The sequence below is a fragment of the Canis aureus genome, chromosome 16 (assembly GCF_053574225.1).
Source record: "Canis aureus isolate CA01 chromosome 16, VMU_Caureus_v.1.0, whole genome shotgun sequence".
NCBI lineage: Eukaryota > Metazoa > Chordata > Mammalia > Carnivora > Canidae > Canis > Canis aureus.
Genome location: NC_135626.1, coordinates 47,734,057 through 47,760,536, shown reverse-complemented (window position 1 = coordinate 47,760,536; position 26,480 = coordinate 47,734,057). Strand labels below are relative to the sequence as shown.

The 26,480-nt window shown below is 41.5% G+C and overlaps 1 protein-coding gene across 14 annotated transcripts in view; it reads right to left on the bottom strand.

The window, feature by feature from the left end:
* Window positions 1-25,580, bottom strand: part of BPTF (bromodomain PHD finger transcription factor) — a 152,867-nt gene extending 127,287 nt beyond the window's left edge. For all 14 annotated transcript variants that reach the window (XM_077853740.1, XM_077853739.1, XM_077853743.1 and 11 more), the window contains exon 1: window positions 24,914-25,580. In XM_077853740.1, the coding sequence (XP_077709866.1) occupies window positions 24,914-25,565 (652 nt within the window). In that variant the 5' untranslated portion in view covers window positions 25,566-25,580. The remainder of the gene's footprint in view (window positions 1-24,913) is intronic.
* Between the last annotated feature and the right edge of the window lie 900 nt (window positions 25,581-26,480).

Here is a 26,480-nt window from a genome sequence, read left to right as displayed (position 1 = left end):
AGACATTTGAGAAAATACAATAGCTACATCTAATTAAAAAAATAATCTCAGGGGATCCCTGGATGGCTCAGCGGTTAAGCATCTGCCTTCGGCCCAGGGTGTAGTCCTGGAGTACCAGGATCGAGTCCCACATCAGGCTCCCTGCATGGAGCCTGCTCCTCTCTCTGCCTGTGTCTCAGCCTCTCTCTCTGTGTGTCTCTCATGAATAAATAAATAAAATCTTTTAAAAATATAATAATAATAATCTCAGAGAGAAAGCAAAGTGAAACAGGTGAATATACTCAACACAATTAAAGGTTTCAATCCACTAGCCAGCATAATAATTAAAAGTATTAGCATCCATCCATTAAATTTGGAAAGCACAAAGATGCCCAGCATTATAACATTGTTTTGGAGGTAGTAGACAATGCAATTTGAAAAAAGGAAAAAAAGGATATATAAACATTAAGATAAGATTTGTGCATATGACTCATGTTTGCAGATGATACTATTTCACTTCTAGAAAATTCAACTCAATCAACAAATAAGTTATTAGATACAAAAAAGAATAGATAGGTAAGTACAAAACTAACTTTTAAAATCCACGGGCAGGCAGGCAGCCCCGGTGGCGCAGCGGTTTGGTGCTGCCTGCAGCCCAGGGTGTGATCCTGGAGACCCGGGATCGAGTCCCGCATCAGGCTCCTTGCATGGAGCCTGCTTCTCCCTCTGCTTGTGTCTCTGCCTCTCTCTCTCTCTCTCTCTCTCTCTGTGTCTCTCATGAATAAATAAATAAAGTCTTAAATTAAAAAATAAAATAAAATCCACGGGCACTCTAGAAGTTCCATGAGAGTAGATATTTTTGTAGACAATTTTATTTAGATATAGTAAGAGTCTACTGTATAAAAGATTTACAAAACCAATTACAGATATAACAATATATGTTTCTACACATTTATCCATATATACACAAACATATAAAGATGGCTACCAAAAAAAAAAAAAAAAGATGGTTACCAAAGGAGAGCGACCAAAATATTCATGCAATTTTCTGAATTTAAAATTTTCTCTATTTCTTTCCTAATATATATGGGAAAAGCAAAAATAAAGTTCTTCCTAGACTTTCAGAAGTGTTATGTTAAAGTTCAAAGCTTTCTTCCTATCCTAATTATCCAAATCTCAGATTAATGAATGCCAACAGGTCAAATGGCAGTTGACAAACCATGACCAGCCACACCTTGTTTTTGTAAATAGTTTTATTCAAACACATCCATGCTCATTTGTTTACTTACTGTGTATGGCTGCTTTTGCACTACAATAGCAGAGTTGAGTAGCTGCAACAGAGTTTGACTCACAAAATGTAAAATATTTACTGACAATTTAAAAGAAAGTTTACCAATCCCCTGCCCATTAGATCATCTAGTGCAGCCAACAGTTTACAGATGAGAAAACTGAGGCCCACAGAAGAATGACTTTTCTAAGATCAAACTCAAACTAAGAAGCAGTAAAGAGGATGCCTGGGTGGCTCAGTGGGTTAAGTGTCCCACTCGATTTTGGTTCTGGTCATGATCTCAGGGCATGATCTCCACACTGGGTGGAGGAGATCTCTTTTAAAAAAAAGAAACATTAATGAACTCCATTCTAACCTAGTCAGAAAATTCTCAAAACAAAAATCAGCCCATGGCACCTCAGTCTGGAAGCTCAAATCACAAGATATTTACCAGTAAGATGATGAGAAGAGGATGTGGGGGCCTAATCCATATCTAACACCACCTACTAAAAGTCTGAGTAAACTTTGGTAGATTCTAGGAAAAAATTAATTTAAAAATCACATAAGCCTGGGAATATAATGTACAATATGGTGACTCTATTTAAACAGCAAATGCAGTTATATTTTAATTAAAAAAAAAAAAAAACGCTATTTCAAGTCTTCAGCTTACATACTTGAACCCTGTAGGCATTTGAGGTGGTGACCCCTGCCATAAACAATCTCCACTGTTAGAGTTCTTTTTTTTTTTTCTAAAGATTTTATTTATTTATTCATGAGAGACATAGAGAGAGAGAGAGAGAGAGAGAGAGGCAGAGACACAAGCAGAGTGAGAAGCAGACTCCATGCAAGGACTCAAACAAGGATAATACATCTGGAAGGAAATAATTTTCTATGTTTACAGAAAATCAGAAATCAAAGGCATTAAACCTGGATATTTTTGGCCCAAAAAGTTCATATACTTACCTGAAATTATAGTAAAACTACCTTTTAAATTTTTTATTATTTGCATAACACCTTGAAAGCAGAATATGTTCATGAGTCAGAGAAGGGGGTAATTTACTAAATAAGGCTTCAAGGAGTATGTGAAATTATTTCAATGTCTAGAAGAACAGTTAAAATTGCACTAATGGAAAGTGCTAAAATTTTACTATTTTAAATGTTGGACTATTTCCTCAGACAAATCTTGATATCGCTGTGCAAAAGCATTACAAAGAATAAGGACAAGAAGAGAAATTCCATACAGATTAATATGTGCATTTCTGAAATACTTTTTAAGTTCCATAAATAGAATATACTATAAACAGATCCCAAAAGGAGGCAATGTTAACATACTGAAATCAAGCAGGAAGCCATGACAGGAAAATATAGAAACTGAACCTACTGAACTCAGCCATTTGATATGAATCACTTGGCCATGCAGTCTCCCAAGTGTGTGAATTCTAAAAAATATCCATGAGTAGAGAAGTCTTAAGCACTCACTTTCTTAGCAAATCTCAGGAGGTCCCATAGTTGCAATTTAACATTAGTTAAGTAACAAAAGAATTCTACTCAAAAAAAATACATATACATACATATATATGTGTGTGTAAAATATGTGTGCATGTGTGTGTGGTTTCCTTGAAAACTATTAGCTAAATAATTTGATCAGAGATTCCTGAAAAGAGGTTTTATGAAGGAGAACAGACACACTTGAACACACCGGTATCCTTTTTTTTTTTCCCCCCACACTGGTATCTCTTAAGTTATCCCATAGACAACTGTTAAGCTTTTATAATACTGGAATATTCTTAAATTACCTAATTAAATTTCCCAACCAAAAGGCTCTGAATTGTAACCCCTCTTTCCCTTCTGTCCCACATCTATAACTCTTAGCTTAATTTTATCAGAGATCTTCTAAAACTAAATATTAACTGACTGCCTCTAACAATAGGCACCCCCATGTGTGGTTCTTGGAGGCACTTATGGCTGGCCCAATCTGTAGAGCATGCAACTCTTAATCTCAGGGTTGTAAATTCAAGCCCCATGCTGGGTGAAGAAATTACTGAAAAATAAAATCTTAAAAAAAATTTGTTTAATCAATCAATCAATAAATAGCCACATGTGGCTAGTGGCTGCCATAATGGACAGCACAGAAGTTAAGAGTGGAAAGAATTCAGAGACTTATCTCTGACTCATATACTCATGTACCTGTGCTACCTACTGCATACTGGAGATTGAGCCAGGCACGAAGGAAGGAGATGAATGAGACTATGCCCTAATGTAGGTTCTCATGAAGAAAACAACCAGATAATCAACAGTCCATTTCAGTACAATATCTTAACAAATGAAATAATGATAAAGGAATCAAATAATCTAGATAAAATAATCCCTCCTGAATGTTTATGCACCTAATAACACAGCCTTAAAATATATGAAGATTATAGAACTCCAAGGAGAAATAGGCAATTCCATAACAACAATTGTAGATTTCAACACTCTCCTCTTAGTAATCAATACAAGTAGATGAAAAATCAGCAAGGATACAGATCTTAACAGTACTGCAACCAATTTAACCTAACTGGTATTTGTAGAACATTCCACTCAGCAATAGAATACACCTTCTTTTCAAGTACACTTGGAACATTCACCTAGACAACAATATTTTGGGGCACAAAATAAGTCTCTAAAATGTTTTACAATATTAAAGTCATACAAAGTATATTATCTGACCATAATGGAATTAAATTATTTTTTTTTATATATTTTGTTTTTAAGATTTTATTTATTTATTCATGAGAGACAGAAAGAGAGAGAGAGAGAGAGGCAGGCAGAGACACAGGCAGAGGGAGAAGCAGGCTCCATGCAGGGAGCCTGACATGGGACTTGATCCCGGGTCTCCAGGATCACGACCTGGGCTGAAGGCAGCGCTAAACCACTGAGCCACCCGGGCTGCCCAATGGAATTAAATTAAAAATCAGTAACAGAAAGATATCTAGAGGGCTGCCTGGGTGGCTCAGTCCATTAAGCATTCAACTCTTGATTTTGGCTCGAGTCATGATCTCAGGATGTTGAGACTGCACCCCACATGGAGCTTCCCACTCGGTAGGGAGTCAGCTTGGGATTCTCTCTCTCCCTCTCCATCTGCCCCTACCCTAGCTCCCCAAATCTGAAATAAATAAATAAACAAACAAACAAACAAATAAATAAATAAGATCTAAAAAAAAAAAAAAAAAAAAAGATACCTAGAAAATCCCCAAACATTTGGAAACTAAACAACATGTAAGTGTACAAGGTTCTGCAGGGTGAAGGAAGAAATAAAAGAACTTAGCCCTACTTGGGGAAAAGTAAACAGTGATCAGAGAAGGTAAAAGCTGGACAAGGTGATGGCTGGGTGACTAAGAGTTAATCATCGCAGCAGTGAAGAACTAACTATAAGGTATATGAGGAAACTACAAAGAGTTCAGTACTACTTGATCAAATTTAAGATGAAGATAAATAAGTTGTGAATAAAGAGAAGAGAAATAAGGGAAATTTAGAAGTCAATTCATCCCTGACCTCTTTCTGTCCTTCACTACATCCCACCTAACCAATCTCACTAAGATTGGTCATTCTAAGTCCTAAATTATTATTATTTAATTATTTCTCTTCACTCCCACTGACACCGACCTAGTACAAGATGTGTCAAGTGGTTTACTTCATTAGTGGAATTTCCTTCATCCATTCATATCCCACTCTAATCCATTCTCCACTCTATAGCCAAAGATACCTCTTTAACAGCAGTCTGAAAAAAAATAAATAACAGCAGTCTGATCATATTACTTGTTATAAAATCCTTGATGGTGTTCCCACCAGTCCATTGCACGTGATGTTCCTAAGGCCTACAATCCTCTTTCCTCTCTTTAATTTTGAGCTTAATTGTCAGCTCTTCAGGGAACCTTTCTTTGACCCTCACAAACTAGATCAAATTTACATGCCCTCTTTCAAAATACTTCTCTTACTGATACACTTGCTGCCTTCCCTGCTACATCAGGGCAGGGGGTTATCGGATTTATTCCCGGCTCCATTCCAGATAGTGCCTGGAACACAGCAGGTACTCAATAGGTTTTGTTTTGTTTTTTTTAAAAAAATGAACAAATCAATGAAGCAACAGAGGATAAGGCTGGACATAAATGAAAGGAGGCCAGACAAGCTGATTCCTTCAAGAGTCCAAGTGAGGGATGAAGAGGGACTGATTTAGGGAACCATTAGCATGAAAGAACAAAAAAGTTAAAAGATATGTAAACTGAATAGGATCTGGTAACACTCCTGCATATGCAGGGTGAGGCACAGGGAGGAGTTTGTTACTTCCTCACTTCGGACTTGGGCAATTCAGTGGGTGTCATTCACTACGCAAGGAAATGGGAGGTTGGGAGTGGTCACTAAAGTATGAATTCTATTTGGAACATGTTTGATGTGATGTGCCTAGAGAACATCTAAGTGGAAGGCTTCAAGAAGTATTCATCCATTAATGACTTAAACACAGGAAAGAAATCATGACTACAAACAGATTTGGAAATCAGAGGCCATGAAAGTTTTATATTTTATTAGCAAAGAAATACAAATTCAAACAAGAGAGCTTTTAACCCACTGAATCCAAAGATGCTTTATAAATAACAGTGCTGGCAAAATGACAGCTGGTGAAATATATATTTGTATACTGCTGGTGAAAATACGTTTACTGTATTTATAATATACTGATACATCATGTTAGATAAAATATGCATATTATATAAATTATATATTATGTATGTTACATGTAATGTATACATGCATATTAGTGATACACAGTAAAGCCTTAAAAAAAAAATCAGGGATGTGAACCACGGTTTTAACTAAAAGAACAGCCATTAAAGGTAATCATAGCAAACAATAGAGTACAGCTTAACTATTTTGGTAAACCCTTAGAATGGAACCTTATATAGCTATTAAAAGTCATATTCTAGGGGCGCTAGGGTGGCTCAGTTAAGCATCGACTCTAGATCTTAGTTCAGGTCTTGATCTCAGGGTTGTGAGTTCAAGCTCTGCATTGAGTTCCAGGCTGGGTGTAGAGTCTACTTAAAAAAAAAAAAAAAAAAAAAGGTCCTATTAGCCTTCTCCTACTACAATAAATCCTATACACCAAACCCAGATTATTACTTTTCTGTCATCAGCTTTATCATGACACGTTCCAGTTTTAAAACATTCAATGAGGGCAGCCCGAGTGGCTCAGCGGTTTAGCACCACCTTCAGCCCAGGGCGTGACCCTGGAGACCCAGGATTGAATCCCATGTCAGGCTCCCTGCATGAAGCCTGCTTCTCCCTCTGCCTGTGTCTGCCTGTGTGTGTGTGTGTGTCTCTCATTAATAAATAAAATCTTAAAAAAAATAAAAAAATAAAAAATAAATAAAACATTCAATGAAGGGATCCCTGGGTGGCTCAGCGGTTTAGCACCTGCCTTTGGCCCAGGGCGCAATCCTGGAGACCCAGGATCGAGTCCCGTGTCAGGCTCCCGGCATGGAGCCTGTTTCTCCCTCTGCCTATGTCTCTGCCTCTCTCTCTCCCCCTATGTCTATCATGAATAAATAAATAAATCTTTAAAAAAAAACAAAAATAAAAAAATAAAACATACAATAACTGTCAACTAAGTACGAATTTCTCAGACTGGCATTTATTCAAATTGCACCAAAATACAATCTCCCTTTCTCTACAGTCTTATCTCAACACTCACACCACAAACATGTAGCCCCTCAACATGCATCATTCTATCCATCTGTCAGAATTCACATCCTCCTTTCTCTTCCTAGCCAACCTCCACTTGGAGAAACCTAACTAACTTATAAAACATCTAAAACTCCATCTTTTCCAGACTCTGCTTCTGATCTCCGAATAATAGAAAACGACTTCTTTCCCTAATTTATCTTTTTCCATACAGCACTTCCCATAGTCTACCCTATGCTAGAGCTACTGATGCACTGTGCTATTATTCCTTCTTCGAAAGAATAAAGACCTTGAAAACAAGAACCTTTTTTTTTAAGATTTATTTACTTATTTGAGAGAGAGCATGTGTGTGCATAAGAACAGGGTGGCAGTGGGGCAGGGGAGGAGGCAGAGGTAAAGGGAGAATTCCAAGCAGACGCCCAGCAGAGCCCAGAGCCCAACCCTGAGATCCCAACCTGAGCTGAAACCAAGAGTCAAAAGCCTGTGTCACCCAGGCACCCTAAAAAGGACCATTTCTTATCCATCTCTGTATCTCTTTGAAGCTTTTTTTTTTTTTAAGATTTATTTATCTTAGAGAAAGAGAATGAGAATGTACAAGCGGGAGGGACAGAGGAAGAGGGAGAGAGATTCTAGAGCAGACTCCACACTCAACGCGGAGCTCAACTCAAAGCTTGATCTCACGACCCCAAGATCATCACCCAGGGTCCTGGAATCAAGTCCTGAACTGGGTTCCCTGCTCCATGGGGAGTCTGCTTCTCCCTCTCCTTCTGCCTGCCACTCCCCCCAGCTTGCCCCCCCCCCTTTCTGTCAAACACATAAATAATCTTAAAAAAAGAACCAAAATAGTAGATCACAGAGGCCCTTGGGTGGCTCAGTCAGTTAAGCATCTGCCTTCAGCTCAGGTCATGATCCCAGAGTCCCGGGATAGAGCCCCGTGTGTTGGGCACCATGCTCAACAGAGTCTACTTACTTCCCCTTCTCTCTCAGCCCCTCCTCCCACTTATACACACTCTTTTTAATAAATAAAAATCTTAAAGAGTAGATCTTAAAAGTTCTCATCACAAGAAAAAATGTTTTAACTATATTAAATGATGAATATTAACTTATTAGAGAAACCATTTTGCTATATCATATCATTATGTTGTACACAACTAATATAATGTTATATGTCAATTATATCTCAATAAAAGTGGTAGAAAGGAGAAAAAGTCCAAAAAAGAGAGAGAGAGAGAGAGAGGAGAGGAGACATAGCAATTTTCAGTAAATTTGTGGAATGTGGAAACTGGCAGAAGAGGTATCTGACTTTGCAGAAGTCTCCATTCTAAGAACATTCAGAGGCAGAGGGGAGGAACAATATAGGTAATGATCTGGAGGCACCAGGACTCCTGGACCATTGGGCTTAGAAGGCTCAGGGTTCCTAAATGGGAAATTTAGTAACATGTACTCTAAGGTCAGAGCCCTAGCTACCTTCCTTCACTTACCTTCCCAAAGTACTGGGCATACATTCTTTCTCAGACCCCTAAGTTCCAGCCACAGGAAAGAGATTTAAGACATCTTTCTTTAAGACAACAAACATACTTACAGGAGAAAAATAAAAGTGTAAAAAACAAAAACACACAAAAATAACAAATACTGGGGTTCCACCAAAGAAAAGGTTAGCTCACTGCCTAATCACCTCACAATGAAACCTACCAGTTGGGAAACCCCAGCCACCCACTATCCAGCATCTCACTCCACATCTAAAACTAAGAACAGCTAAGGATCATGAGATATTCAAAAAAACGCCTCCATTATTAGAACTAAAAAGAATGGAATCTGGAGCCCATGGCTAGCTCAGTCAGTAGAGCATGTGACTCTTGATCTAAGGGTTGTGAGTTCAAGCCCCACTCTGGGTATAGAGCCTACTTAACAAACAAAACAAAAATAAAAACAAAAGAATGGAATCTAAGGTAACAAAAGAAATAAAGTTTTTAAAAAGGTAATAAATGCCCTCAGAGAAATTAAAGAGGGTATCATGTCCAAGAAGAGGATGGTCTGAAAAAGGAACAGAGGAAAGAGCTCTGGGAAATTATATAACATAAATTATTATTGTTAGCTAACTTTCTAAATTCAAGAACAAGAAAACAAACACACCCAATTAAAAATTTGGCAGAATATTTCAACAGACACTTCATCAAAGATCTGCTTCACAGACAAGCAAATAAGCACATGAAAAGATGTTCAGCATCAGTAATCATTAGGGAAACGCAAATTAAAACCATAATGAAACATACCACTATATACATATTATTATGGCTAAATCCTCATCCATTGTTTCTGGGGATGAAAAATGGTAAAACTACTTTGGAAAACAGTTTGGCAGTTTCTTTTTATTTTTTTTTTAAGATTTTACTTATTTATTAATGAGAGACAGAGACGGGAGGGGGCGGGGGCAGAGACACAGACAGAGGGAGAAGCAGGCTCCATGCAGGGAGCCTGATGTGCAACTCAATCCAGGGGCTCCAGGATCAGGCCCTGGGCTGAAGGCAGCACTAAACCGCTAAGCTACCACCTGGGCCGCTCTCTCTCTTTTTTTTTTTTTTTTTTTAATTTTATTTATTTATTTGAGAGAGAGAAAAAGAGAACAAGCAGGGGGGGCAGGGAGCAGAGGAGGAAAGAGAAGCAGACTCCTCACTGAGCAGGGAGCCCAAGGTGGGAATCAATCCCAGGAGCCCAGGATCATGACCTGAACCAAAGGTAGATACTTAGTCAACAGCTACCCTAGTGCCTCTGGCAGTTTCATATATGATTAAAATATACATAGCATATAACCTAGCAATTCCACTCCTAGGTATTTACCCCAAAAAAATAAAAACTAGTATTTACACAAAAACCTGTAGGTGAATGTTTACAGCAACTTTATTTAAAACCTCTAAAACCTGAAAACAACTCAAATGTTCTTGAACTGGTGAGCCAAGTGTGGTACATCCACATAATGGACAACCAACTGCGATAAAAAGGAATGAATTATTTATAAAAGCAGTATCTTGGATGAATCTCAAATTCATTATGCTAGGTAAAAGAAGCCAGACTCAAATGGCTAAGTAGCATATAATTCTATTTATATAATATTCAGTAAAAGGGAAAAACTACAGAACAGAAAATATATCAGTGGTGGCCCAGGGTGAAAAGAAGGGGAAAGAGTTGGCTAAAGGAACACAAGGGAATTGGGGTCAGATAATGTTCCATACTCGTGGTGGTGGTGGTTACGTGCCTGTATGTGTTTGCCAAAATTTAAGAGTCAAAACTGTCCACTAAAAGAGTGAATTTTACTGTATAGGTACAGTGTACTTCAATAATTTTTAAAATTAGAATAAGAAATAAAAGAAGATATATCATTAAACAGGATGCTATGAAAAAGAAACAAAGAAAGCAGCTTTTAGAAATTATCTAATAGCCGAAATAAAAACTTAACAGAAGGCTTGGAAGAGAAAGAAATCTCCCAGAAAGCAGACCAAAAGAAAAGACAAGAATTTTAAATGACAAAAAATTTAGTAAGATCAGTCTACAAGATCCAACATCTAACTAACTAGAAATTCAAGAAGCGAAATGAGCAAATTTGGGGAAAAATGAGCAAATAATAGAAAAAAATTTCTCAGAACTAAAGAACACAAATCTCCATATTAAAAGGACCCACCAAGAGGCAACTGGCTGGTCTAGTCAATGCAGTGTGAGAGTCCTGACCTCAGGGTCATGAGTCCAAGACCCACATGCAGCAGTGAGTTTACTTAAAATTTAAAAAAAATTTTTAATTTAAAAAGTGGGAGCCCCCAAGGAATATTGTGCTGTTCCTTCAGCACAATGAAAGGAAAAAAAAGCCACATCAAGGGATATGATCACTGCAAAACTTCATCATACTGGAGACCATAAAAAGAGCCTAAATGCTTCAGAAAGGAAAAAAACAGGTCACACATAAAAGAAGTAATCAGAAAGACCCTCGACTTCTCAACTGCAACACTAGATGCTGGAATACAATAAAGCAAATCTTTCAAGTAAAACGGATTTTTAAATTTAGGATCCTGGGCAGCCCCGGTGGCTCAGTGGTTTAGCACCACCTTCAGCCCATGGTGTGATCCTGGAGACCCGGGATCGAGTCCCAAGGCTCCCTGCATGGAGCCCGCTTATCCCTCTTGCCTGTGTCTCTGCCCCCGCCCCTCTCTCTCTCATGAATAAATAAATAAAATCTTTTACTTAATTAATTAAGGATCCTAGGGGTGCCTGAGTGGCTCTGTTGGTTGGGTTTCTGCCTTCACCTCGGGTCATGAGCCCAGGGTCCTGGGATCAAGCCCTTCATCAGGGTTTCTTGGCAGTGAGTTTCCTTCTCCCTCTCTCTCAAATAAATAAAATCTTTAAAATTAAATTAATTAATTAATTTAGGATCCTATACCCAGCCAAACTGTCTATCAAGTATTAGGGTCACAAAGGGCATTTTCAAACATACAGTGATTTTTCTTTTTAAGTTTATTTCTGATGCACCCATTCTTAGGAAGCAACTAGAGGTTGTACTGAAAAAAAGAAGTAAATTAGGAAAAACCTAGGACTCAAGAAACAGAATCTACATGGGGAAGCAGCAAAAAGAAGTTCCACTGTAATGTTCAACAGATCTACAGAGCAATCAGTTCAGGTGAAAAGAGAAATGGGGAAGGGTGCAGAAGGGAGACCAACAAGGAAAAAAAATGGAATTGTTACACGTGAGAGTTTGGAAAATAGTTAAGTGATAAGATATTTTACAGACTTGATAGTGCACTGGGCTCAATATGCAGAACATTAAGGAAGTGAAAAACTAAGGCAATAACTCCAGGAAAAGTGTTAGTTATTATAATCATTATCACAGCATGTTATTTGGTTCCATTGTCAATATTTACATAGCCCTTGGTAGGGAAACCAATCCCTCTACATTTATCCAAGAATCATGCTATAACTATAATGAAAGGATAAGGAAAAAGTAAAAGTAATTATAATAGGGCTAACTTCTTCATCTACCATTAACAAATCAAAAGAGAAATGTCTAAAACTGATAAACCAAATATAATCATAATACTGTGGTAAATACCAAGTGGGGGGAAAAAGAGCTACAAGAATTGAAAGCTACTGCCTCTGGAGAGGTCTTGGGTAGAACAAGGTACAGTAGGGAATTGCTTTTGTTTAATTTATATCATCTATGTTCATATACTACACTTCGATAAAAACAATGATACACGAAAATCTTCCTAAATATCAAGTAAAAACACTGTTTGTTTAATATAACCTAAGTTGTATCTTTAAAAAAATATTTGAGAGAGAGAGAAAGAGCTTATACACGTGCATACACATTTAAGTGGGGAGGAGGATAGAGAAAACCCCCAGACTCCCCGATGAGCACAGAGCTGGACATGGGGCTCAATCTCAGGATCCTGAGCCAAAACCAAGAGCCAGACGCTCAACCAAATGAGCCACTCAGGCATCCCTAGTTGTACCTTTTTAAAAATATATAGGTAAAAACACTACAGGAAATGGTATAAAAACATTCCCAGGATTTATCTTTGGTTGATGAGATTACAGATTTTCATTTTCATCTTTGTATTATATGTATTTTCCCAAAAGAGTAAATCTGTGCTATTTTTATAATTTTTCATTGCAATTTTTAAAAACTTGAAAACAGATAAGCTCTCTGGAGAAGGAAGGAGACAGTGAGAGGGCAGATTTGAAAACCTGGAAAACTGGTGTTGAAGGAACAGGCAGAGAAAGGCAACACAAACTAACTACCAAGACTTAGAAGCATCAAGAGTGCTTTTTTCTACTCTGATGACAGTGAATAACTGAAGTAAATACATTATTTACCGTAATTCTGGAGTAAGTCAGATAGTAGGTAAATCAAACTTTTTAAATGGGTAAATTAGTATTTCTTTTTATTTTTTTTACAGGATTTTTTTTTTTTTTTTTTTTTTTTTTATTTATGATAGTCACACAGAGAGAAAGAGAGAGAGGCAGAGACACAGGCAGAGGGAGAAGCAGGCTCCATGCACTGGTAGCCCGATATGGGATTCGATCCCGGGTCTCCAGGATCACGCCCTGGGCCAAAGGCAGGCGCCAAACCGCTGCGCCACCCAGGGATCCCAATATTTCTTTTTATTTATTTATTTATTTTTTTTGTGATAGTCACACAGAGAGAGAGAGAGAGGCAAAGAGACAGGCAGAGGGAGAAGCAGGCTCCATGCACCGGGAGCCCGACGTGGGACTCGATCCCGGGTCTCCAGGATCGCGCCCTGGGCCAAAGGCAGGCGCCAAACCTCTGCGCCACCCAGCGATCCCTCAATATTTCTTTTTAAAGGGGGAAAATAAAGCTCTGTTGTAATGCATTTTTTTTTCTTACATGTGGTTCTCAAAATATGTTTATACTTTCTGAGTCAGATGACCTCCTTTTACTTTTTTTTTAAAGGCCTTTTTTGTGGCTTGAACTCATGACTCTGAGATTAAGACCTGAGCTGAGATTAAGAGTAGAATGCTTAACAGACTGAGCCACCCAGGTGCCCCTAGATGACATCTTCTCACTATACTGGAAGTGAGGTCCCTATATCTTCAAAGACTCTCCATCTTCAGATCAGGAACAAACCAAAAGATAATAATAGCTAATACCTGTTGAATCTTTACCACATGCAAGCACTGTTTTGGCATTTCGCAATATTAACCATTTAACCCTCATAACACCCTGAATTCAGTACTATGATATCTCCATTTTACAAATGAGGAAAGTGAGACACTGAAAATTAAGCAAAGAGCCCACCATCACAGAGGCCAGATTTAAACTCGTGAAGTCCAATCCAGATTCTCAACTTTAAATTTCCATGCTGGGGACGCCTGGGTGGCTCAGCAATTGAGCACTTGCCTTCCTCCCAGGGCATGATCCTGGAGTCCCAGGATCAAGTCCCACATTGGGCTCCCTGCATGGAGCCTGCTTCTCTCTCTGCCTGTGTCTCTGCCTCTCTCCCTCTCTGTGTCTCTCATGAATAAATAAAATCTTTAAAAAAAAATTTTTTTAAACAGATATCTTTATTTTCTTTAATTTTTTTAAAAGATTTTATTTATTTATTCATGAGACACAGAGAGAGATGCAGAGACACAGGCAGAGGGAGAAGCAGGCTCCATGCAGGGAGCCCGATTTGGGACTTGATCCCGGGTCTCCAGGATCACGCCCTGAGCCAAAGGCGGCGCTAAACCGCTGAGCCACGCGGGCTGCCCCATTAAAAAAAAAAAAAAAAAAAAAAAAAAGGGATCCCTGGGTGGCGCAGCGGTTTGGCGCCTGCCTTTGGCCCAGGGCACGATCCTGGAGACCCGGGATCGAATCCCACGTCGGGCTCCCGGTGCATGGAGCCTGCTTCTCCCTCTGCCTATGTCTCTGCCTCTCTCTCTCTCTCACTGTGTGCCTATCATAAATAAATAAAATAAAATAAAAATTAAAAAAAAATCTATGCTGTATGCTACCCCTCTAGATCCTTTTTTTTATACTATATGCACTTTATTTTTTTTAAGATTTTATTTATTTATTCATAGAGTCAGAGAGAGAGAGAGAGAGAGAGAGAGAGAGGGAAAGAGCCAGAGACACAGGCAGAAGGAGAAGCAGGCACCATGCAGAGAGCCTGATGTGGGACTCAATCCAAGGTATCCAGGATCACACCCTGGGCTGCAGGCGGTGCTAAACTGCTGTGCCACCGGGGCTGCCCACCCCTCTAGATCCTTGACACACACAAAAGATTTATCTAGACTCCTCAGATTTTCATATATCATGATAGCCTAAAATTTTGTGGTGGGCTTAACATATGCAGATGCCTCCAATGCCTGCCAGTAGTCCCCTCTCCTCCCTGCTCATGGTATCTCTGTTGCTATCTGTCTCTCTCAAATAAATAAATAAAATCTTAAAAAACAAAACAGTTCTCTTAGAATGAATGAAAGCTGGTTTGTAAATCTTCCAAATTATCTCTGACTTCTGGATTGCCTTAGGTCAGTTTGGAGAATTTATTCCAGAAGGATTTGTCAGAGAAGGACTAGTATAAGTGAAGTCATACTGTTGATTTCCCAGGTGCCCCAAGAACTGTTTTTGAAAACTATTGTGGGCAACCCGGTGGCTCAGCGGTTTAGCACCACCTTCGGCCCAGGGCATGATCCTGGAGTTCCAGGATAGAGTTCCATATTGGGCTCCCTGCATGGAGCCTGCTTCTCCCTCTGCCTATGTCTCTGCCTCTCTCTCTCTCTCTCTCTCTCTCTCATGAATAAATAAATAAAATATTAAAATAAAAAAAACAACTATTGTAACATGAGGCTCCTGGGGTGGCTCAGTTGGTTAGGCATCTACCTATGGCTCAGGTCATGATCCCGGAGTCCTGGAATCAAGTGTCTGGATCCCTGCTCAGCAGAGGAATCCGCTTCTCCCTCTCCCTCTGCCCTTCCTCATGTGCACTCTCCTCTCAAATAAATAAATAAAATCTTTTAAAAGAAAAAACTATTGTAACCAAATTCTAAATAAAATTATTTTTAAAAACTGTATTGGGGGGAAACCTGTATTTGCAGGGTGCCTGGCTGGCTCAGTCAGAAGACATGTGACTCTTAATCTCAGTGTTGAGTTCAAGCCCCATATTGGGTGTAAAGGTCATTTAAATAACTTTAAAAATAATAATAATAAAATAAAACTGTACTTGTATTGATCCAGCAAGTCCACTCCTAGAATATACCTGTGAGAAATGAAAACATTGCCAGCCAAAAACCTATACACAAATGTTGACAAGAGCAATATTCCCAATAGCCGAACAGTAAAAACAGTTCAAATGTCCATCAACTGATGAATGTGTAAGCAAAATGCAGTATATCCATATAGTGGAATATTATTCAAATAGAGTACTAATATATGCTACAACATGCATGAGCCTTGAAAACATTATGCTTAAATAAATAAAATCTTTAAAAAAAAAAAAAAAAAAAAGGGCAGCCCTGGTGGTGCAGTGGTTTAGCACCACCTTCAGCCCAGGGCCTGATCCTGGAGACCTGCGATTGAGTCCCACATCAGGCTCCTCGCGTGGTGCCTGCTTCTCCCTCTGCCTGTCTCTGCCTCTCTCTCTCTCTGTCTCTATGAATAAATAAATAAAATCTTAAAAAAAAAAAAAAACATGATAAATGAAAGAAGCCACATATTGTATGACTCCATTTATATGAAATATCCAGAAGAGGCAAACCAATAGATAATGAATGAAAGCAGTGGTTGCCAAGGAATGGCAAAGGGGGAAGGAGAGAACAATAAGTGATTGCTGTAAGTATGAGTTCCTGGACGGGGAGCGGTGATTTAAAAATGGTCTGAAATTCAGGAGTGGTGATGGTTGCACAATTCTGTGAATTTATTAAAAACCACTGAACTGGGCAGTCCCAGTGGCCCAGAGGTTTAGCGCCGCCTTCAGTCTGGGGCCTGATCCTGGAGACCCAGGATCAAGTCCCACATCCGGCTCCCTGCATGGAGCCCACTTCTCCCTCTGCCTGTGTCTCTGCCTCTCTCTTTTCTTTCTCTCTCTCTCTCTCTCTGCCTCTCATGAATAAATAAAATCTTTAAAAAAATAAAAACCACTGAATTATACACTTTAGAAAGGGGTGAATTTTATTTATAGTATGTGTATCTCAATAAAGCCTTTTTTAAATTTATTTATTTGAGAAAGAGAGCAAGTGAATGTGCACAGGTAAGGGAGAGGCAGAGGGAAGGGAGAAGCAGACTCTCCACTGAGCAGGGAGCCTGATATGGGGCTCAATCCCAGGACCCTGAGATCATGACCCAAGCCAAAGTGAGATTGCTTAACTGACTGAGCCACTCAGGGACCCCTCAATAAAGCTATTTTTAAGATGGAATTATTAGGGCAGCCCGGGTGGCTCAGCGGTTTAGCGCCCCCTTCGGTCCAGGGCCTGATCCTGGAGATCTGGGATCCAGTCCCACGTCAGGCTTCCTGCATGGAGCCTGCTTCTCCCTCAGCCTGTGTCTCTGTCCCTCTCTCTCTTTCTCTCATGAATAAATAAATAAAATCTTTAAAAGAAAAAAGGAATTTATAAAAATATAAAATGGAATTATTAAATACTGCTGGAGAATTATTTAACTATTTAGCTTTGGTTTTTTTGTTTTGTTTTGTTTTTTAATAGCTCCATGCCCAATGTGCAACTCAACTCAGACCCTGAACTCACAAACCTAAAATCAAGACCTGAGCTGAGGGATGCCTCTGTGACTCAGTGGTTGGGCTGAGCGGCTGCTTTGCTCTGGTCATGATCCCAGGATCCAAGATTGAGTCCCACATCTGGCTCCTGCAAAGAGCCTGCTTCTCCCTCTCTCTCTCTCTCTCTCTGTCTCTCATGAATAAACAAATCTTTTTAAAAAATAAAATAAATAAATTTTAAAAAAATTTATCTGAGCTGAAATCAAGAGTTAAGACACTGGGGATCCCTGGGTGGCTCAGAGGTTTAGCGCCTGCCTTTGGCAGGGGGCGTGATCCTGGAGTCCCGGGATCAAGTCCCGCATCGGGCTCCCTGCATGGAGCCTGGTTCTCCCCCTCTGCTTGTGTCTCTGCCTCTCTCTCTCTCTCTATGTCTATCATGAATAAATAAAAAATTAAAAAAAAAAAAAAGAGTCAGACACTTTACTGACTCAGCCACCCAAATGCTACTCAGCAATTCTGATGTCTAAAAATGTTAGCTATTACTGTTACTACTTTTAAAAATTATTCAGCAGTCAAGGTACAATATTTGAGTAATATAACTTAGTATCTAGAAAAACATGAAATAATTTGATATATATCAATAAACAAAATGTAATTGCATTTAGTTATATGCATTTTCATTCTTTTGTATGATCTGACTTTCCATCTTTTTTTTTTTTTAAAGTACAGGGCTTGAACTCACGATCCTGAGATCAAGACCTGAGCTGAAATCAAGAGCAAGACCCTTAACAAACTGAGCTACCCAGGCATCCCATTTTATTTCCCAACTATTAAAGTGCACTTTGCAGGGATGCCTGGCTGGCTCAGTCGGTGGAGTGTGCAACTTTTGATCTCAAGGTTGTGAGTTCAAGTTCCACGCTGGGTACAGAGATTACTTAAAAAAATAAAATCTTAGGGATGCCTGGGTAGCTCAGCTGGTTAAGTGTCTGCCTTTGGCCCGGTTCATGACTCTAGCATCCTGGATCGAGCACTGAGTTGGGTTTCCTGCTCTGTGGACAGCCTGTTTTTCCCCCTCCCTCTGCTGCTCCCCCTGCTTCTATGTGAGCACTCTCTCTCTTTCAAATAAATAAAATCTTTAAAATAAAATAAAATCTTAAAGTGCATTTTACAAGTTTAATAAGTTTGTTTTAAAAAAGATCTCCTGCCTCCTGAGGCTTCTCATTTTAAAGAACTGAAAGCATGAAAAAATTAGAATGAGGGTCAGTACTAAACTAGTGCTCAATTATGAAAGTTAGGCTATAGCAACTATAAGCAAGGATTCAACGAGAGAAAAAATAAAAAAAACAAGGAAAGCAACAGTACTCTGGAAATACTTCTGGGAAGATGACTCCTGGGAAGTGGAAATCCTAAGGAGCAAGAAGGGAGGAATCTATTCAAATTTGTATTTATTTATGATAGGCACACAGTGAGAGAGAGAGAGAGGCAGAGACACAGGCAGAGGGAGAAGCAGGCTCCATGCACCGGGAACCCGACGTGGGATTCGATCCTGGGTCTCCAGGATCGCGCCCTGGGCCAAAGGCAGGCGCTAAAACCGCTACGCCACCCAGGGATCCCCGGGAGGAATCTATTCAATGCAAAGACAGCATCTACTAGGATTGGCTCCTGTCCGTGTCACCCAAATTATCAGTCCCCCACCACAACCACCACCTTCTCATTCCCTACACACCTCCTGCAGTCAAAGAACACAGGAAAGGAGAATCTAACAGAAAAGATCAGAGTTCTTAGCTTCAACTTCCTCAGTGGTGCTGTGCATACACATTTCAATATAGCTCCAAATATATGCCAGAGGAGATGAACATGAACTGTACACAAGACTATTCATTACTGCATACCTCAGGCATACCTCAAATTTATCTCTTTACCCCTCACAGATCATGAGGCACAACTTTTTTTTTTTTTAAGATTTTATTTATTGGGGCACCTGGGTGGCTTAGTGGTTGAGCATCTCCCTTCAGCTCAGGGCATGATCCTGGGATCCAGGATCGAGTCCCGTATCAGGCTCCCTGTATGGAGCCTGCTTCTCCCTCTGCCTATGTCTCTGCCTCTCTCTCTCTCACATGAATAAATAAATAAATCTTTAAAAATAAATAAATAAATATTTTATTTACTTACTTTAGACAGAGAGAGATTGTGAGAAAGAGCACCAGCAGGGGAGAGGGAGAAACAGACTGCCCACTGAGCAGGAAGCCTCAATCCCAGGACCCTGGGATCATAACCTGAGCTACTTAACCAACTGAGCCCACCCAGGTGCCCCATGTTCCCCAACATTTTAATAACTCTTCAGGGCCCTCATTTTCTTTCTTCCAATTCTCATGTTTAACCTCTTCAGATACATATACCTAAGCATTCATCTCTCTATCTACACTTCTGATGTTGTCAAGGTCTCAGGTACCTGAAATACCTGCGGAAGTTGATCTTGCATTCAGTGCTTCAAAACCCATCCAGGTGCCCACTAGCTATCTCATCTTCTTCCAATCCATAATGCAGTACAGAAGCTATGCTAAACTTGTTAACATCACACTGAAATCATATTCCACTTATTTCTGGATCTTCTGATTGATCACCAATACTCACAAATGATATAGGTTTGAAATAGATGGGGGAGGGAGGGCTTCAGAAAACACCTCCTCCAGTCATCCTCTCAATTTGGGGGAAATGGCAAGCTGGCTGCACTGGTGGCTTAACAGCATCTCCATGATTTGATTTGGTTTTGTTCCATTCTCCAGCATGCTGCCGATGGGAATACAGCATATCCCTTGGGTGTCCCAGGAGTGAAAAAGGAGGATCACTGATTGAGCCCAATATTTACCCTACAGATGAGAAGCGGAAAGTAATAGCCTGATTCTCTAGATACTGCCCAACTACAGACTTTTATAGCTTATTTCTTAGTCCCATATTCAGGCTCTTGCTAAGCCAGGAAACTTAAGATTGCCCACACTTTAAAACTCCACACTAAGTGTAGATATAACTTAAAAAAAAAATCAGGGGCACCTGGGTGGCTCAGTGGTTGAGTGTCTGCCTTTGGCTCAGGTAGTGATCCTCTTTTTTTTTTTTTTTAAATCAAAATCAATTTATTTTTAATATTTTAAGGAATTTAATCATCTTGATCTCCTCTGAACACCTGTAGAGTCCTATTCCTCCCATAATATAGTTTTGCTGTATTTTATAATTGCCCATGTACATGTCCAGGGCTTCGAGGGACAATTAGCTCTGTAAGGTCAGAGGCAATAGTTATCTTACTAGCTCCTATGTCCAGCTCCAGGAAGTATGCAATGAATATATGCTGAATGAACGAATGCATTGGGCTCCTCACAGGGAGCCTGCTCCTCCCTCTGCCTATGTCTCTGTCTCTCTCTGTGTCTCTCTCATGAATAAACAAAATATTTTTTTTCAAAATATTTTTTATAATAAATAAATATCAGTGCCTCAGTTCATACTGCTCCCCTTGATCTATCCATCCTCACCTTGCACATGGCCATCAAAGAAGGATATACCCACACCAACTCCCCCTCTACTCCCCCATTACCCATCTCTAACTCTACTGCACTTTGTCCTTCACTTGGAGCAATCAGACATCACACAAATACCAAAAAGACATTTGGTTGACATTGGAGGGAATAAATACTACCAAATCAGTAACAAATTCAGGGGTGCCTGGGTGGCTCGGTGGTTGAGCGTCCACCTTTGGCTCAGCTTGTGAGCCCAGGGTCCTGAGATCAAGTCCCACATCAGACTTCCCGAAGGAAGCCTACTTCTCCCTCTGCCTCTCTTTCTCGGTCTCTCATGAATAAATGAATAAAATCTTTAGAAAAAAATTCTGCTTCAGATAAATCGAGAGTTCATTCATGGCATCTATGCCACTGTTCTCCTCTGTCAGAATCCTTACAGGACATAAATCACTAACTCTCCCCGGAAAACATCAGGACTTTAGCTTTCTGAAGTCATCGGAGGTTCCAAATTTCAAAATTTCAGCTAAGTTAAAAAAAATTCAGCTAAGTATAATACCTCAGAAGTCCCACACAAGTTAAATGCAAAAACTATTCAGTTTGAAATATGATTTAATTTTTTTTAATTTAGCAAGTGAGTGCTTGATTTCAATGTGCTGTCACAACACCAAATGCTTATTCGAAACAGATTTTCTATGTGATCTTTCACAATGTATTGACAACATGTATCATAAAAACAGGGCCTCTGGGTGGCTTAATCAGTTAAGTGTGGACCCTTGGTTTTAGCTCAGGTCATGATCTCAGGGTCTTGAGATCCAGTCCTGTGTCAGGCTCCATCCACACTTAGTGTGGAATCTGCTTGAGATTGTCTCCCTCTGCCTCTGACCCTCCCCCTACTCATGCCCACACCCACTCTCTCAAATAAGTAAAACCTAAAAAATATGTCATATGACCTATATGCTGAAGTAACTCTAAGTTAAACAATAAAAATAAATAAAAGCCTTTTTCAGCCAAATGCCACTAGCTGAAGCAAAACTAGATGATTTCAATTTTGTATTAACTGTCATTTCTATTGTCCTGTGACTACCTTATGAACCCATTTAAATTTTTTCTCCATAAAAGGAAAACATTTAATCTCCAATGAAAATACTTTTTAAAATCTATGATTTTAGGGGTACCCAGCTGGCTCAGTAGGAGCATGTGACTCGTGATCCCAGGGTTATGAGTTTGAGCCCCATGATGCATATAAAGATTACTAAAAACATAAACTTTAGGTGGCTCAGCAGTTGAGCATCTGCCTTTTCAGTTCAGGGCATGATCCTGGAGCCCCAGGATCGAATCCCTGCACAGAGCCTGCTTCTCTCTGCGTGTCTCTCATGAATAAATAAACAAAATCTTTAAAATAAATAAACTTTTAAAAAATCTATGATTTTAGAGAAGTAAGCTCATGATATTAAGCAACATCTCTGCATCACGAAGTCCTATTACCTACGAACCACTCAAGAGATGAACAGACTAACGAATAATTTCTTTTTTCGAATAATTTCTTATGGTAGGAATTTAATATATCAGTACTTAAACCAATGTTCTAGTCTACAAAAATTAATCGAATTGTTCTAAATTGCCAATAAAGTAAAATCCTTTTTTAGCCCTGACAGTACAGGATTCAAATCTACCAATCACATTTCTTTCTGTGCTCCCGGGTTATCAGTCCCAGAACGGTTTTTCTTCCCAAACATACAGACATATACACATTTACCTGATAGCCATCTCCCCAGCCTTTATTATCTGTAAGTACAGACAATAAAACCAATGAAACTGGTACTTGGCCTCAACAGCTCACTGTCATGCATTGTTGTTACTCATCCTAGCAAGTGGACATATTCTCAAAGTTTAGAACACAAAAATGCATGATCCCTTTTACCATGATCTTGAGGAATAATGTGTTTCATAAAATAAAACACCCAACAAGTTAACACCACATCCAATAAAGAGGGGAAAATGCCTGGCAAGTCATATGAAAGAACAGCTCAAAACACACTAACTCTGCTACTGAAAACACTCACTTGTCAAACCAGCAAAATCTAATTAGGATCAATTTTTAGTTTCCCAAATCCAAAATATTTAGGAGCTATGGCACTCACTGGGGAATTATCAAAACTTCATCTATTACAAGCTCTCACCTAACAATCATCTATCTGACCAATCTTTGATGAGCAGCTGCTAGGTGCAAGACACTGTACTAGGAAGTGCAGGGGATGTAAGATTAACACAAGGATATATAATCCTTAAATTCAAGTATACACAAAGTAGTCTACAAGTACCACTAATAACAAAACGTCATGAAAGTACGTAAATATACAAGCGTGTTGTAAAAAACCTAAACACAAATTGTAATTTAACTCAGCATATGCACAGTATTATTTATTCACTCAAAGAGGTTAAAGTTAGCTGAACTGACCTGCCAAACTGCCTCCGCTCTGTCTAGCCCCCAAAACTTCACTATCCTCAGATAGTGTAATGCAGTCTCTAAGGGTCTTTCAATTCTGGGTAGCAAGAACCACGTGTGATTTCTTAAGGTAAAAACTATCACTATAAAAGTCGGCAAGAAATGAAAAGTGGCGTGCAGTTCCTTCCACACACAAGACATAAATACTTGACACTTGATTCATTCCCTTCGCTCTCCTGCCAGCCTCCCTTCCTCCCCACCACCGGGCAATGGCAGGCAGATATCCTGTCAGGCAAAAAAGAAAATTACTTTTTGCATTTGCTGTTAGGACAACGTAAGTGAGACTTCGGCCGGCTTAACACACTTCTCCATAAACAGTTAAGCATTTATAAAAAATGGAAACATTTAAATTCAACCTTTTCTACTACCCTAGTCTCTATTAAAAACAAGTGACACACCTTAATTACTTTTTCAAGATCCTATTTCCTCATAAACTTCACTTTATAAATGCTCTTAAAACTGGAATCTAATTTAGTTAATCCAGATTAACAAAAATATAAAGGAAAAATCTTGTAGGTTATTGCTACAAGTTACTCTTTTTCCCACAATTTAGTAATCCGCAACTACTTTTTAATACAAAGCAGCAATTGTGTATTTTAAAAAAAAAGAAAAATATTGCATCGCGGCACCAGCCTAGAGAAACTTTCTGTGAGAAAACAGGAGAGAAGTCACCCTGGAGAAATTCATTACAGATCCAGAGAAGACTTTTATGCTTAGAAACAGAATGAAGAAAAAATTAAAAAAAAAAAAAAAGTCATTCTGTAATAAATCCCTGTGTATTTCTGCCGTGTGACTAAGAAATTGGTCCAAAAGTTCACTTTCAGCAATTATGTCTGCACGATCAACTATACATCTACTGCAACAGGTGACACGAAACTGTATTTCTCAGGCGAAGCCAAAGGGCCGAATTAGTTAAGACGCATGTTGCTGCGGTTTCTTACTTTTTTTTTTTTTTTTGTATTTTACCCAAATGATTTGGAATCCAATGAATTGCCAAATTTGTTTTGTTTTGGTTTCCTACTTTGCTTTTTTTTTTTTTTTTAATCAGCCATTTACCAGCAACTGTTGCACGAGCCCATTAGCCCTCAAGAATAAAAACAAACACGCAGGGACCAGATAAAGCTCCCCTCCAAACCCAACTGATCCATTTCCTTAACACAATTTTAAAAACCACACTGCGAGGGGTGTGAAGAGCAGGATGTTTTTGCGTGTGTCTGTATGCCACAATCTGTCTAAAATCCTCAATTCCCTCTTAAGGAACAGATATATAATAAAAAAAAAAAATCTAAAAGAAACCGCATTAGAAATGCAAAGAGGTCTGCAAAACAAGAGGCTTCTTTCATTCCAAAAACCAAACCAAAACAAGGGGAGAAAAATGAATGCAATGGATATGTGTGTGCCAAAGTTTCAATCCTGCCCGGTGGAGACACTGCACTGGCACAAATTTTGAAGAGGAAAAAGAGGGGGTTGTGGGGCGTGGGGGGGGGGGGAGAGAGAAAGAGAGAGCGAGTGTGTGGCCTGCAAACTGCAACAATGCAATCTCCATTTTGAACAATGCGCCTCTTTCCTCTTGTAAATCTAGTTTTTTGCCACTTGATGTGCCGTCGCGTTTCCCCTCGGTTTGGGGGGCGGGGGTGGGGGGGAGGTGGGGGTGGAGGGGGGAGACCAGAGAGGGAGCGAGCCAGGGGGGAGGGCGCAGGAGGTGGGGAAGGAGTCTGCAGCAACGGGGCTGGGTGGGTACCTGGAGTGCTGCTGTAGGTGCTATGGCTCCTGAAGCTGCTTTCCGTGCAGTAGCTGGCGTCGTCGTCGTCGTCTTCCATCTCCTCCGGATAATCGGAATCATCGTCGTCCTCCTCCATCTCATCCTCCTCGTCGTCCTCGGAATCTTGGGTCTCCTCGGCGTCGCCGTCCTCCTCCTCCTCCTCCTCCTCCTCCTCGGAGACCATGTCCTCCTCCTCCTCCTCCTCCTCCTCGCTCTCGTGGTCATCGTACACCACTTTGTTGACGGCCCTCCGGGCCGGGGTGGTCCGGGCCAGGTGGCCGCCGCCGCCCCCGCCCCCCGTCCTGCCGCCCCCGCCTCCTCGCCCCCCCCGGCCCGGGGCGCTGGTGCTGGGGGGGGCCGGCGGCGGCGGCGGCGGCGGCGGCGGCGGCTTCCTCCGGCTGCTGCTGCCCCCCCTGGGCGAGCTCAGCCGCGTCTTGGGCGCCACCTCAGCCTGGGCGGCGGCCCACCTGCCCCGGCTGCTGCCGCGGTGCCGCGAGCGGAGCCCCCCGATGGGTCCGGACGTGGGCGGAGGCGGCGGCGGCGGCGGCGGCGGCGGCGGCGGGGCCGGGGTGCAGCGCTCGGCAGCGGGCGCCGCGGGCTGCTTGGGCGGCCTGCCCCGCCGGCCCCTCATGTCGGAGCCGAGGCGGGGGGGAGAAGGGAAAGCGGAGGGGGAGGGGCGGGCGGCGGGGTGGCGGTGGGGGGCGCCGGGGCCGGGTGGGGAGGCCCGCGGGGCCGGGCGGGAGGGGCCCGGCCGGCGGAAGCGGGTGGAGGGAGAAGGCTCAATCCGAATTGCTGGGGCCCCACTCCGGATCGCCTTCAGCCGCCATCTTGTTTCTTCCCTCTCGCTCGGTGACTGGGGGAACCGACAGCGGCCGCAGGCCCGGAGCGCGGTCACGTGAGCTGCGCCGCCGACGAGCCTGGGACGGAGCGAGGCCGCGCGGCGGCCGCTAGGGGGAGCGCGGGAGCGCCGGGTCGGGGGCGGGGAGCGCCGGGCGCCGCGGCGAGGCTCGGCTGCACGGCGCACGGAGGCGGCGCGGGGGAGAGGGGCGCTCGGCTCGGGCAGGGCCCCTGGGACACAGGTGGGGGGATGGGAAACAGCTGCCCCCGCAGAGCCCCCCCCCCGCCCCGCTGCAGCCAGGACGAGGCCGACCCTCCCTCCCTCCCTCCCTGCCGCGCGGCTCCTCGTGCCCGGCTCCGGGAGGAGAGCAGGACCGGCCCCCTCCCCGGCCCCCTCCCCGGCCCCCTCCCGCCCGCTGGGGGCAAAACTGATGCTGCGGGAGCCCGAGGACGTCGCGGAGGGAAGTCAGCTCCGGCCGCGGAGGCGAGCCCCCGGCCACGGGAAGCCCCGAGGGCTCGGTGCTCCAGAGTCCCAAAGCTGACCCCAATGACAACTGCTCGGAAGCTGTGCCAGGAACCACGCCCTGAGCCGCCAGACCCCAAGGGAAAGTCACTCTGAGACTCCTTGGATAAGATCCCCACCCGGAAAGCCTCAGACACCCTCCAGGACGCACCCGCACCTGCATCCCAGGCTTCCTCACCTTTCCCA